General features: G+C 41.3%; 1 protein-coding gene across 1 annotated transcript in view; it reads right to left on the bottom strand.

Annotated features, from left to right (window-relative positions):
* GRTP1 (growth hormone regulated TBC protein 1) overlaps positions 1-15,177 on the bottom strand; it is a 41,998-nt gene that overhangs the window by 11,265 nt on the left and 15,556 nt on the right. The window contains exons 4-5 of the mRNA XM_054163123.1: positions 14,197-14,321; positions 10,018-10,114 (exon numbers count right to left, since the gene is read on the bottom strand). Coding sequence (XP_054019098.1) covers positions 10,018-10,114; positions 14,197-14,321 — 222 coding nt within the window. The remainder of the gene's footprint in view (positions 1-10,017; positions 10,115-14,196; positions 14,322-15,177) is intronic.

Raw genomic sequence — 15,177 nt, 5'->3', positions numbered from 1 at the left:
TACTGTCTTTTGAAACGATATCAAAACCTGCTGTCAGTGCTTCTTCATATTATGCCATATTCAAAACCAACCAACCAAAACCCAAACCCCCAAACCACCACGAAACAGCAAACAACAAAAAAAATCCCCCAAAGCAAAACAATAAAAGAAAAACCCCACACCAAACCCACAAAGCTTTGACAGCATAGCTGAGCCATTTAAATTAGACATTTTTGCAGTATCTTAAGTTGCAAATATGGTAACTCTAGAGTAAACATGTCTTCGCTCAGAGAAGCTGAAATAATCCTTGGATACATTCACTGCTGAAGGGTTATGCCATGTCTGTAAATGACACCAGCAAAACTGAGGTTAGAAAACTAAATCCTACCCTGATACTTGCATTTAAGGCAGGAAGTTAAAGAACTGGAAAGGAGGTGAAACAAAGGGTTATAATCACTACTCACAAAACTTGAGCTCTGTAAGTAACTTCTCTGTTCACAGAATTTATGCAAGGAAACGAGAAACAAATGTGACCACTTTGAGGAGGAAACACCATAGGCATTATATACCTCTCAATATAGTATGAGAAAATCTTGACTTGGTAGCTACAAGTTAGGACAAGGCAAATTCCAATTAAAGTACAGCAAATAATTTTAATGGAGTGATTTATAACTTGAACGTACTACTAGGAGTGGTGGTAAAGTTCTTTTGGACCAAGTTTGGGACCTTTCACAAGGACAAGCTCCAGCCAAAATGATTCAGCTATAGAGGGAATGGTAGGAAATTCTACTAATTTCTCAGCTGGCTTCTTGCACAGCAAATCCAGTTACATTTCCAGTTTTATGAGTCTTGCCATTTAACATGATTTCTTCAAGCACAGAAAGGGACCTGGGGGTGCTGATTGAGAGCTGCCTAAACATGAGCCAGCAGTGTGCCCAGGTGGCCAAGAGGGCCAATGGCATCCTGGCCTGCATTAGGAATAGTGTGGCCAGCAGGAGCAGGGAGGTCATTGTGCCCCTGTACTCTGCATTGGTTAGGCCACACCTTGAGTACTGTGTCCATTTCTGGGCCCCTCAGTTTAAGAAGGACATCGAGACACTTGAACGTGTCCAGAGAAGGGCAACAAGGCTGGGGAGAGGCCTTGAGCACAAGCCCTATGAGGAGAGGCTGAGGGAGCTGGGATTGTTTAGCCGGGAGTGGAGGAGGCTCAGGGGAGACCTCACTGCTCTATACAACTACCTGAAGGGTGGGTAGGGCTTGGTCTCTTCTCTCTAGCAACCAGCACCAGAACAAGAGGACACAGTCTCAAGCTGTGCCAGGGGAGGTTTAGACTCGAGGTGAGGAAAAAGTTCTTCACTGAGCGAGTCATTCGTCATTGGAATGTGCTGCCCAGGGAGGTGGTGGAGTCACTGTCCCTGGAGATGTTCAAGGGGGGATTGGACGTGGCACTTGGTGCCATGGTCTAGTCATGAGGTCTGTGGTGACAGGTTGGACTAGATGATCTTTGAGGTCTCTTCCAACCTTGGTGATACTGTGATATGAATACATCTCCTGGGGATTTACAAGGTAAAATACGAAGGTGTCTATCAGGATCTGCATTGAGCAGCTATAACCCCATTAAACATTTGTCAGCAATTACATGATGCTTCCTGCTGTTAAGGTGACACAGTGAGGAGGGCTGCACTATTCAAATTGTAATCGAACATGCAGAGCCCTGTCTGACCATCAGAAAGTCAAAAAGAAACAAAAAGGAAAATGAAATCAGGTATTCCCTTTGGATTGGCACTGCCAGAACTAATGTTTTGATACAACCTGTGTATATTGGTGCTTTCACAGCTAAGCTACATTAAAAAAACCCCACCACATTAGCTAAATTAATAATGAATATAATAAGAATTAAAAAAATCCCTCAACTTTGCTACACCAATCAAATCTAAAGTACAAATTAAGCAAGCCTTGTGCTGCATGCTAAAGGTTGGCTACTTCTTAACACATTTTCATTAATTAATTAATGGGTATCTCATCCCTCAAATCCATACTTCTGTATTTCTACCACTCTGCCTACCCTTTGTACACAACCAGGGGATTCTACTTCAGATAATTCCTCACTGAACCAAGATTTCATTTGAAGAGTTTATTTTGCTGGTGGCATTTGAAAAGGATGAAACCTTAACTGGAGAGTTAAATAGTACAAAAGTGAGGTTGACAACATGTATGCTCTTGTCATATACAGGAAACTTCTATTTTAGATAAAACTGTAAGATTTCTACCCAGCTACAAAAAAGTCTCAAGCTGCGCCCCCAGGGGAGGTTTAGGCTGGAGGTTAGGAAGAAGTTCTACACAGAGAGAGTGATTGCCCATTGGAATGGGCTGCCTGGGGAGGTGGTGGAGTCACCATCACTGGAGGTGTTCAGGAGGAGACTTGATAGGGTGCTTGGTTGCATGGTTTAGTTGATTAGGTGGTGTTGGATGATAGGTTGGACACGATGATCTTGAAGGTCTCTTCCAACCTGGTTTATTCTATTCTATTCTAAGCACACATATTAAAAACTGAGACTGTGCTTTTACTGATGAGGCTTGTGATTTGTGGGGAGGAGGGGGCACACGTACAATACCTACAGCAAATAAATGATTCCAAATGTCTACACATACTGTTTCACTTTAAAGAAGAAATACCTCAGTTATTTCCTGCTTGCTCAAGTCTCCCAAATCCCCTTGCAGTTCAGATTTATAAGGAATAAGCATTTCAGGCTTATCACGGTTTCTAAATACAGGAATGTGATGACTCCTACATTCCATCTTTAGCTCAACAGGACATTTAATTCCTAGGTAAATACAACTGAACTCTAATGTTCAAAGATCAATGCTTTCATAGAATGCATAGAATAAACCAGGTTGGAAGAGACCTTCAAGATCATCACGTCCAACCCATCAACCAATCCAAAATGGCTGCTGCATCATGGCTGCTGGTTAACAGTAAAATATATTGGCACCCCATATTTCAAAACTCCTAATTATTCAGCCTACCAGCCCAGCATGCCTCTCTTCTAGTAGTAGACATGGTGTGCTTCAGAGGTGCACATTGCTATGCCTTCACATGTGATCACAAAGGAACACTCTAAGGATGAGCAAGAGCTCTGCCAGCTCATGGCCCTGTAAGCTGGGTGCTGCCAGAGAAGGAAGATAAGCAAACAACTCAGAATGGACCCATCTGCTGAAATTTTCTGGCTTGATGGTGCTATGAAGAAAGCTTGGTCATAAAAAAATGCTTAGTAAACATGAGGCCATGCATGTTACACACAGCCTTGCAAAGAACTTTCCACACCAAAGGCACATGCCTATGGTGCCCAGATGTTCTGTCTGAAGGGATAAGGTCTTTATCACAATAGTCTCCTTCACAGGTTGCAAATTCAGTTTAACATTGTTGCTGTTCAGGTCCACCAGTGTCTTTTACCCACGCAGCTGAATAAAATGCTCCATGTGGAACAAAATTCCACTCTCTATTGGAGAGGCAGGCCTGAAGCTGCAGCAGAAGATGTAGCTGCCCAGTCAATTCCACATTCAGAGGTTCTCTGGCAGTACCCTATCAGGGTATTAAAATAAACTCAGCCACAACAACAAAATGAATACATGGCCTACAATTAAAAGCAAGCAGTCCAAATAGAAGTGTTGTAAAGGTAGCACAGCATTCTGCATTTCTCAAGTGGCCTTTCCCTTCAAACTTGGAAGTCCACATGATGGGACTTTAGAGAATATTGTAACTTCAATCACTCAAAAAAAGGAAGACATACAAATTTCATGTGTAACTGTGCTATTATTTGGTTCAAATGTTCACATCTCTTACTATGCCTAATCTCTTATGCAACAGTAACTGCAAGTCTAGGGCTTGTACAATTGAGAACCACAGCCAGCTTAAAGCAGAAACGTGTTAGATATTGATTATCTCAACATGCAGACATCTGCCTTAGCCAGCAGTTAGAAAGCTGCCCACTGAAGTGCATCTTTCATTGCACCTTGTGTCCCTGCAAATGAGGCCAGTTAGTTCAGTGCAGTCTAGTACTTTTGTGACCATTTCATCATTTGAAACTGTTCTTAACTACTGATAAACAAGGAGGCAGTACATGTAGGGTTAAAAAAAAAAATTAAAGCAAAAGGCTAAAAGGTACCAGGCTGAAGGTTGTTAAACTGATCCTTGAAAGATGCTTGCACACCCAATGTGAGATTTTTACTTACAACATTGGGAAAAAAGGAAAAAGCTGACATTTGTTAACGACCAGAAACTGGGAGGTATTGCCCCATGTCAATACACAAGGCACAACAGAGTAACCTAGAGAAAAGACTGGGGTAAGAGAGATGATGATGTTTAAAACAACAAGGACAGGAATGTGCAAAAGAAGTTCAGCAAAATGGTGTTATTTATTCCTACAAGCTGTGGAAAACCCATCTGTTACAGTGGGAGAGAAGCCATGTGTTATTATTGAAACCACAAATCAAAACCAGTGCCATAAGGCAAACTGTAGGGAGACCTTAGTTTTAACTCTCTCAAACAAAGCATTTTCAGCTATAAAAAAAGAGGAAAAAGAGAGAGATAATTCCACTGCATAAGGCACTAGCAAATTTCACACCAAAAAAAAACCCCAAAACCAAATTAAAAAACCATGAAAGAAAGAGAAAAGGCAAACCCACCACCAAGGTGCCAGTGTGATCAAGTTTACAAATATTTTTTATAGAAGAAGAAAAACTCAAACTGGAACAAACTCACATCCAGTTAAAATGATGCCCTGGTTTGAGGCCAGGCAGATCCTCTCTTGCCCTTGAGAGGGGTGAAAGAATGACACTCTCACAAATGGATTGCAAAAGTGATGGAAAGTTTAAATGGAAAAGCAAGTGGTGGTTTACAGAAGCTACAAGCACAGTGACAAAAGAGTCCCAAAGCATGCAGAATCCCCTATAGCACACCCAAAGCCTCTCAACACTTCCCTTCTCCCCACCTGAGGGTATACCAAAGACCCCCAGGGCTCTTTCTTCCCACCCCCACCCAGCTAGGCTAGTCTCAGGCTGGCCAGGTCTGAGACTGCCCCTCCCCCTTCTCCTCCTGGCATTAGGCCTAACCAGGCCTAAGAGGCCTTGAGATACTCCCCCACCGTTACCGATAGAGCAGAGAGGGAAGAAAGAGGCGGAGAAAGACTTTGCAGATGGATTTCTAGGGCACAGGATATTATGGGCATGAAATATGCTATTTCCTGTGTCCACCTACTGGGCTGGACCCTCGGGACACTGGAGGTGTAGCTTGTGAGGCAGTAACAGGAGGCACCCAGCCTAAACTGCCACAAATGATTGTTAGGTCAAAACAGAAGCAGAGAGGAATTTCATGCAGAAGGAGTGTTTTGACTGAAGCAGCTTAGTAATACCAAAGAACTGTAATAATGGACTGGATCCTACCAATACATGAAAGTCAAGCACAGAAGAGGGGGATGACTGGTTTTTTTCAATCCTCCAAAGTCAGCACTGGCACAAGAATAAAAGGCTATGAAATTGGCCACAAACAGGCTAGTGCAGGAATCGTAAGACCACTCTTGGCCATTGGAAGAGCACCCTACAACTGGTTTTCAGTAAAAGTAAGTAACTCCAGTGTAACAGTCCAGTAGACTGGGAGTACAGCTTGATAAACACTGCTGCTTTCAGACTGAGAAGTCCTGGAGTGGGGGGAACAACTTTTTTTCTGCTATATATAAGCATAGCTATTATGCTAAAGTGAGCCCAAATTGTGAAGATTTTTCTCTCTTAAACTCATCATTTAGTCATAAATATGTAAAGCATGACAAATATGATCCTTAATTACATACCAATGTTCCCACCTACCTGATGCTTTCTAAAGCAACCTCCCCAATATTTCCTCAACAGAACAAAAAATTTTCTCAACAAGAGCCAGAGTGAGGAACAGAACAGAAACACTGGAGCTATACAAAACACAAATTGCAGACAACCACTCTGAGCTCAAATGGAATCCACATTGATTCTTGTGGGCAATACTGTCTGCTCCAACCATCTGTTTTGAATGAACCTGAGAATTAAAGATGTTGGTAGCACTCAAAATTTCAGTTAAATAATTCTCTTCCTGCTTGTGGTGTTTAAATGAGATATGCTCCTAATCCCTTCAAATCCTTGGTTGAGCAGCTGACAGACAACAGGCAGTAGACTATGGACTTGCCTTTAGCAGAAGCAGGATCTCTCTGGCCTCACCCAGCTGTAACCCAGCAGTGTTCAGTCAGATGACTGGCATGCACACAACCCTACATACCAACAAACCAAACTCTAATCTTTGTTGGTTCACTCTTCCAGTTGTGCTAACTCAGATGAAAGAGAACAAATCAGCCATAAAACTTCTACTGCTGAGTTCCCATTCCCAAGTTGTCCCTTCTGTCAGTGAGTGGAGCAGTCACATTCTATGGTTCACACCTCCACTCAGCCTACAAAATAAAAGAGTACAAGTTGGGAGATGAGCCATAGCTCAGAATGACAGAATCACAGCATCATTAAGATTGGAAAAGTCCTCTAAGATCATCAAGTCCAACTATCAACCCAACACTACTATGACCACTAAATCATGTCCTGAAGTGCCACATCTACACGTTTTTTGAACACTTCCAGGGATGGTGACTTCCCTGGGCAGTCTGTTCCAATGCCTGACTGCTCTTTCAGTAAAGAAATTTTTCCTAATATCCAAATTCTGGTTTCAAATTTGGCAGAACAAGCTAAGTACTGCTACTTGAATCGTCTAACAAAAAACTCTCAAGGCCACTCTCTACCGATGGGGCAAAGAAAGCAAAGGAGCTGGCAGCGATTTCCCAAATCAGTTTGCTTCTGTCATTATCCTTGTCACCAGCTTAAGTAACTCTTCTCTGTCACTTCCCCAGAAAGCTGCCATCAGTGCTCCCCTCTGTCACATTCCACATTTTTCGATCAATGACATTGATCTGTAGCTGGCTTGGTTCATCTGCTGACCCAAAAAACCACTGTCGGCATCATGCTGTTTAGTGTAATTAGATGTGTATAGGCCAGGGGAAGGAAGCATTCATAGGGACACTGCAAAGGACAGAGAAGGGATTTCAGAATTGTCCTAATTTTAACTGGCAACGACAGAACACCCTGGAAAATGAGGACATGACCTAGAGGCATTATCCGTTGCAATGAAAGGGGGAAACATGTAGATTATAATGCAAATGGATCAATAAAAGAGCATCAGCAACAAAACTAAAAGGAGAAAGTGCTGGCTAATCACACTGTTAACATCCAACAAAAAAAATTATGCTTTCCCTTCTGAAGATCTGGAGAGCACCAAATGTTTCTCTGCTTCCCCAGCAAGTAATTCTAGCACTTTAATCTGAAATGTGCTGTACCTGGCACTATTGACAGAAAAGTAGTTCTGTCTTACCTGAGAAAGTTTCTGTATGGACACTGTCTGCCTGTTCAATTCTGTCTCTTACATTTACACACACGATAGTTCACTGGAAGTATGTCCATTATCTTATCTGTCATATTTTGACTCTTATAAGTGTAGAATTTCAGCATGATAGAGGAGGGTAGTGGGAATAACAGGGGGAGGGAGAAAGTAAAAATTTGAGAAAAAAAGAAAATGATCCTGAGCCACAAGTTTTCTGACAATTAAGCTTTCACAGCATCACAGAACTAACCAGGTTGGAAAAGAACTTTGAGATCATGAAGTCCAACCTATCAACCAGCACCATCTAATCAATTAAACCATGGCACTAAGTTCCTCATCCAGTCTTATTTTAAACCGTATCACTCAATACCAATAGTTTTACTACACAGAAGATTGATACTACCTAACCTGGGCTCTTGTTAGAGGCATGCAAGCTAGAAAGAGTATCTCAAGAGCTCTTAAAACTGACTGTGGAAGGAAAAGGGGCACACTCAGGTCAGCAATTTTGATCAGATATCCCCTTCCCCACTATCAAAGAACATAAGCATGCATGTTTCTAACTTCAGCACCTCAGATGGGTGACTGCGTTGGATGTACTGAACTCAGGCCAAAGTCTGTCCCAAGACTCTTGTTACAGGGTAGTAAAAATGTATCTATAAACAGGGTAGTAAAAATACGTATCTATAAATATAACTTAAGTAAATGTACATCTCCTTTACACACAATAATTGCCTTTCACATTATGAAGGGCATTATTTCTTCTCATCCTCAATGCTACTGGCATAAGATACATTCAACAACTAAGAGGGCAAAATAAGAACAACTTTTGCCATTTAGGTATGGCAAAGTGTAAAAGAGGGATACACAAAAAGAACTAAAGGTTCTACCACAAACCTCTACCAAAAACAACAAATAAAAAATCCCAAACCTACTTCTTTGCTCCAAATAAAAGCTCAAGACCATAAAAAAGATTAACAGCAATTGCCACATCACTTTGCAGCAAAACTTGCCTTTTACAGAAGTCCTTAGCCTTCATACAGCGATGTCAATGGGAAGACATCCACCCATGCCAGCCAGTGGCAGGTCATGTGGCAGACAACAACCCTGAAGTCTCTACCTGTTTGTACAGCTTATAGCTCTCAAGGCTGAACAAAAGCCACAGACACAGCTGGATTTCTTCAGACTATTTTTATAGCTTGAAAGCAAACTTAAAGGCTGCAAACCCTCAAATATTTGCAGATTGGTTCAACAAGTGATAGCACTCCCTGCTTCTCTGCTCTTTCCATCAGCTAACAAAGTCCAACCACTCTGCTCACATGCACAGAAAACCTGAATTCCTGTAGGGTACATACAGTGTAAAAGATAATTTCCTACAGTCATTAATGTAGTAAATGACTCCCTACAGCTTTTTTTCCATTTTTTGCAAAGTCTTTCCCTTCCATTCAATAATGAACAAAAAATTATACACTTTTTGTTTAATCTTAAACAAGAACAGAAAGAAGCAGAAATTAAAGTACCAAGCTTGACATCCTTGACCAGCACTTAGCTGACACTGTAATACTGAATTCAGCATTTGGGATAAAGATCTGCCCAAAAGCAAAACTAAGGAAATAAAAAAAAAGGAAATGTCAAAGCCTCCTTATAGAAAAAAATTAGTCTTTCATTTTGAGTATGGCTTTGCATTAATGGTGTAGCTGTAGTCAGTTCTGTGCAGTGCTACTGGGAACTCATGATGAAGCCATTCTTCCCTTTAATAAAATCCCAAGAAAGAACATCCCCAAATGTATTTCATAAGGTTATAAAGCATAGGTGTGCCTAACATCTGCTTTTGGTTTTAAACTACTGCACACATATGATAAGACTCAGTTTACAAATGGTGCAAAATTCAGTGTGTGAACACCTCCTGCAAACCAAGAGACCAGACGTAAATACTGTCTATGGCTTTGGGTGTGATGAATTCCCTCTGGACTCTACTGACCAGCCTGGCTAGATCACAACTGATTGTAACAGATCTTTGACAAGAACTTCACATACAGACACAAACAGGACTTTTAACATTTGTTTGCTTTGTTGCAAAATCACAATGTGTAAAACGCCTAAGGTATCCCCACTTAAAACTGGGAACACAGCAGAAACTACCATGCCTAGCAGAAACCACCACCACCTTGCCAAATACTTCTGAACAAAGTTTGCACTGCCTCCAGTCAAGCCACTGGGAAATCCTACTTCAAACTCTGTGCTCAGAGAACGCACTTCTCCCATCTTTGCTCTGCTTTGTAATCACTGCTTCATCTGTCTCATGTCATATTTAGGCAACCAGAAGTGCCACATCCCAGACACCTTCACAAGTCCTGTTTCCCAGCATCATACTGATTATAGGAAGACATCTACCTAACAAGTGTAAGTAGAGAGTAAGAAGTAAGACTGCAAATTACCACATGCATAAACCACTGTGTTTCCAGGACCCTAGACAATCTCGGGTCCATGCAAATCCGTTTTAACATCTAAAGCCTCTAAAAACACAGAAGAATCCAAAGATTAAAAAAGAGACAAGCTCCAATAGACAAATACAACTATACACGTTTTTAGCATACCGGGCAATATTCTTCCAATAAGAGCATCTAGCAACCAAAAGGACTCCTCTTCATTCTTTGTAATAAGAATCAGGTATCCAGCTATGAAGTTCATGCCCTGAAATAGAAAAGAGGGGTTCTAAGATGCATGTATTTAAGAGTTTCTAGTTTATTTCTTTTGATAAGGGCTAGATTACTACAGTTTACAAAGTGGGCATATTACATGAAATCTAGCAATAAAGGCCACTGTTTGAGTAAGCTGTTAAACCTGCATGACAACAGCTAACAAGAATTCTTAAAGATCAAGGAGAGGAAAATTAAAGGGTGAAGCTTAGCAGTCTGTAATTACCCTACATTTCCTTTCCTTTTTTTTTTAAATCTCAAAGTTTGTACAAATGTAACCAAAGACTGCTTTGACTAGAACCTGTATTGAGTGTGCAGTACAAACACCACACACCTGCAGGCAGACCTGACACGAAGACGCTCTAGCAAGAAGTTGCAGCTCTCAGAGCTTTTACAAGCTGCTGCTGCTCAAAGGGCTGTACATAAATCATTTGCTTCCATAATGGCTCCAGTACTCCACATGCTAGTCAATGACTGGCCACTATAGCTCCTGCCATTCAATGTGCACACAGAAGGCTAACACCTGAAGCTGGCAGGGACTGGAAGAGTAGTGAAGTCCTGGCTGGCCAAATTCCAGCTGTACAACTCTCAGAACTGTTACTGATACTCTCTGACTGGCAAAGGAGCATAGCACAGAACACACAGGTCACAAACTGGTACTCCCTTATAAACACACTGCCTCTGCCTCAGGTGCTTTTATCATCATAACACTGCTAGGTTACAGCAACATTACTGATGTACATGCACAGCAATCCACCTCCTTCAGCATCTTTTAAGTATGTCTCTTCCATCATAAGCAAGCTGACAACTATAACAACGCAGGGCTTCATTATGACACTACATAAAAGCTGCCTCTGTGGCACAAGCCTTCGCAAAGTTCCTAGGGTAACAGAAAATTATCTTTAAATATTTACAGGCTATGAAGACTGGTGTTGGTTACATTGCCTTCTTTGGTTTCATTACTATCTTTGCTTTCTCTTTCCTCTTCTCTTTAACTCCAACCTGGACTCCTCCAGCAATTCTATGGCCACAGGCAGCACCACTGTCTGTAGGTATCCTGCACTGTGGCCAATTATGGCTGTGACCAAGATGACAACAAAAAGAATAATGACCTTCCCAGCCCCTGGAAGTTACATCATCTTCTCTGAACTGAGATCTCGTTTCTTGTATTCAACAGATTTGAATCACCTTCCCCAGAAGGCCCTGCAACACTCCCAGCACATGGAAATGTTAGGGCACTGCATCTTCTCCAATGTTTCATTTTCACTACAGTGGTTGTTACACAAATGGTTTAGATAGACCTCACATGGCCTAACACAATGCTTGGCCTTCTACTTGTTTCTGTGGCAACTATTTGTTTCTGTGCTGACAGTTGGCTTAGTAATTGCATTTATGATGACAAGAGACTGGTGTTTAATATGGCATGCACAAAAAAATGCTCTGGAGCCTATGTTCACAGGACATTAAATTTTGCTGATTATACCAGGGCAGGCAACACCATACCACTGCCTTATATAATGACAAGGCACAGCCTAATGCTCCTCCACATGGGACACAAATGCCAGTAAGTACCACAAATGCACTAGCATTTTGCAAATACTCCCTGAAGAGCCTTCAGTCAATAAAAGCTCCACAAAACACTTTTCTACACATTTCTAGTGTTTACAAGGTCTCATTTATGCAGCAGGCAGAATAAGTGATTTCCTGAAACTCTGCTTGATTTGCAACATGCCTTGGAAAGTAGATGTTGATCCTCAGTTTGTGTTCTAATTACTTAGCTAGAAAAGGTAACATTCATCCTGTGAGGAGAATGGAGGTGAAAAGAAACTACATGAGACAATAGAGAGGGTCCAGAGGTGGGCCACCAAATGATCAGAGTGCTGAAGTATCTCTGTTGTGAAGACAGGCTGGGAGAGTCTGGGCTGTTCAGCCTGGAGAAAAGAAGGCTACAGGGAGACCTTATAGCAGCCTTCCAGGAGCTGAAGGAGGCCTACATGAAAATTGGGGAGAAGTTGTTTACAAGACCTTGTAGCACCAGGATGAGGGGCAACAGTTTTAAACTACAGAAGATTTAAACTAGGTTTAGATTTGACATTAGGAAGCAGTTTTTTACTGTGAGAGTGGTGGAACACTGGAATAGGTTGTCCAAGGGGGTGATGGAGGTCCCATCCCTGGAGACATTCAGGATCAGGCTTGATAGGGTTCTGAACAACCTGATCTACTTGGGGACGCCCCTGTTTACTGCAGGGGCATTGGACTAGATGACCTTTAAAGATCCCTTCCAAGCCAGTGTTCACATCTCTGGTGTTCACAATGCAAAGTTAAAACACAAAAATTAGCCCATTAAAAAGTACCAAAACATTTTAGTAAAAATTTGACATACATTTTGGGTATGTCTAAGCCACATACTATGGTTTAGAAGTTGTGTATGTTTATGGGTATAAGTATCTCTGTATATGAGCCTGCCCCTTGCAAAAGAGAGTATTCATAATTCTACCTCTTCTGTTATCATCAAAAATATTAGAATTATGTTACTACATAACACTGAAAATACAAATAATTCACCTTCTATTCCCATTCTTCAAAGAATTTCTGTACTAAACTAGTTGAGCTATAGGACAAAAAAAACACTTGTCTTTAGTGACTTCAGTGTAGGTTTAAGTTCCTCTAACTCCTCTCCACATTTCAATAAATACAATTCATATCCTTTTTACTTTGCAACAGTTGCATTAGCTGTACCAACCTCCTCACCTAACATGAGGTATAGGTTAGCACACATCTCCCTGAGGAGGACCTAACTGAGCTGAAAAAATACATCTTGCTCATGGCAGTTACTGCTTCTTCATGATCCTTACAGATGGTTACGTTTCTCTTGACTGTCATAAATTAACTTTTATCTTCATGTCCCACAGAAAATTCTACAGTACCTGGCAGTGACAACAGGAGCTTTTTTGAGTTGCCATTTAAGCAGCATCAGGTTGAATTTCAAACACATTTTCTTTCTATTTATCTGCCTATACTGGGAGATGGCAAGTCTATGATGCTGCATGAATGCTGGTTCTCCTGTATTTTGAAAAATGAGACAGTGAAAACTAAGGAAATTGAGATCTCATGGTGCCTCTTAAGATACCAAGAACTCTTGGAAAAGATGGCAGGAGGGAGGAAGAAGGAAAGGCAAACTCACTTTCTCTTCCTCTCCCAAGCAATTAATCTTGAGAGAAGCACATGTGATGAAACACACTTTGCAGGTAACAAACGAAAGGTGATCAAGCTAGCTACAAAAAAAGCCACAGAGAAACTCACAGGGACATTTGAACTTATCTGAAGCAAATGATTTCCTGCCACCCCCGGGGCCATTTCAAAAACAAAGTTTGTGGATCTGCCTCTGTGACCATTTGAGGCTGTGCCTTTAAGAACAAACACTGCTGGGACACACTGGCTAAATGTTTTCGGTACTAGAACCAAAACATTCTGATATTCTAAATGAATTTCATTGGTGGAGAGACAAAATGCAGCTTTAGATTGTGGAGCAGTTAAAATTTTTTTTTCCTCAGTTCAGTGTGGTTTGGGAGTTGGGGGAGTTTGAGTTTCAGCCTGTTCTCCCTGCCTGCTCTCTCTGCGAACTGCTGGAGTTGGCCTTCAGATAAGCAAAAACTAATCCTGCATGGGCTTTTGAAGCTTACTAACAACTCTTTCCCTTAATAACTTGCCTTTCTCTCTCTCTAACCCCTTTTTGGGAAAAAAAGGGAGGTAGGGGGGGAGAGAGGGGGTTACAGGGAGGGGATCCCTCCTGGGGGAGGGATTTTTGTTGTGTTATTTCCCTTTGCTGTATATTTCTATATATATATATTGTAAATACCTGTATATATTGTGTTATATATAACCTGCTTTCCATATATGCTTGTAAATATATAGCTTGCTCATCGACTGGGTTAGCTGTGGTTTCTTACTCTGTGGAGGAGAGAGAGCTAAGCCCTCTCTCAACCTACCACAGCCTCTAAAAACACACATTCAAAGGGACAAGAACAGCGACCATTGGTGACATGGAGTATTGTTGAGAAACCAGTGCTTACATACCTGACAATATCCTACTGCTTTATTGTGATGCCCGTACGCTACCAGTACGTTGTAGAGCGTGTGCTGCAAACAGGGATCAGCATTTTTACGGAATTTTACGTTGTCTGGAAATGTTCTGTTCATGTCTAGACAAAAAGGGGGGAAAAGACCAAAATTAAGAACCGCTCCCTCCGTCAGTTTCCAAACAAACGTTTACAGCTCTTCTGATGCACCAATGAAACTTCACTACGGTTCACTAAACTTTTGTTTTGGTGGATGAATTTTAAGAAGCAGCCCTAGCTCCATTTTGGCTAAAAGGCCATGTGCATTCGAGGATAATCCACTCCTAGAAAGATTAATCCTGTTAAGTGTACAGAAATCAATTCCAAGCAGGACTAAATACATTCTGCTGCAGATTGTACTCTCTCAACATTTGACTGCGAAGGCTTAAATGAAAGCAAACCTGGCATACAGACTAACAGATAAAACACATACCAAATTTATCTAGCCAGGTGGTATGAAGTGAGCTGTACCTCCTGGAGGGGTTCAAGAGGGAATTGGACGTGGCACTTGGTGCCATGGTCTAGTCATGAGGTCTGTGGTGACAGATTGGACTTGATGATCTTTGAGGTCTCTTCCAGCCTTGATGATACTGTGATACTGTGAAAGTATATTCTCATCACAAAACAAATGAACTTTCAATTGACTTATTCAGTGAACTTCTACCAAACAGTTCCAAACAGCTGACAAATTGAGTCCTGTTCCTGCAGCTGCTGACTTCCACTTTAAAGGTTTTTTTCAGTTTCTTCATAATGCAACCATGAGAAAAGCTGTTTCTTCACTGGTCCAAGATTATCAAAAAAGAAAGTGATTTTTTTTTATACTCAAGCAGTAGAACACACCCCACATGCTTCAAGCTCAATCCCAAGTGAGGGCTATGCAATTACTGATGTTTCAAAACATTAATTTCTTCCAGATAAAACATGAATAGCAGGACTCATC

This window comes from Dryobates pubescens, chromosome 7 (genome assembly GCF_014839835.1).
Source record: "Dryobates pubescens isolate bDryPub1 chromosome 7, bDryPub1.pri, whole genome shotgun sequence".
Classification (NCBI taxonomy): Eukaryota; Metazoa; Chordata; class Aves; order Piciformes; family Picidae; genus Dryobates; species Dryobates pubescens.
Note: the sequence above shows the minus strand (reverse complement) of the source record. Positions and strands in the feature narration are given on the sequence as shown.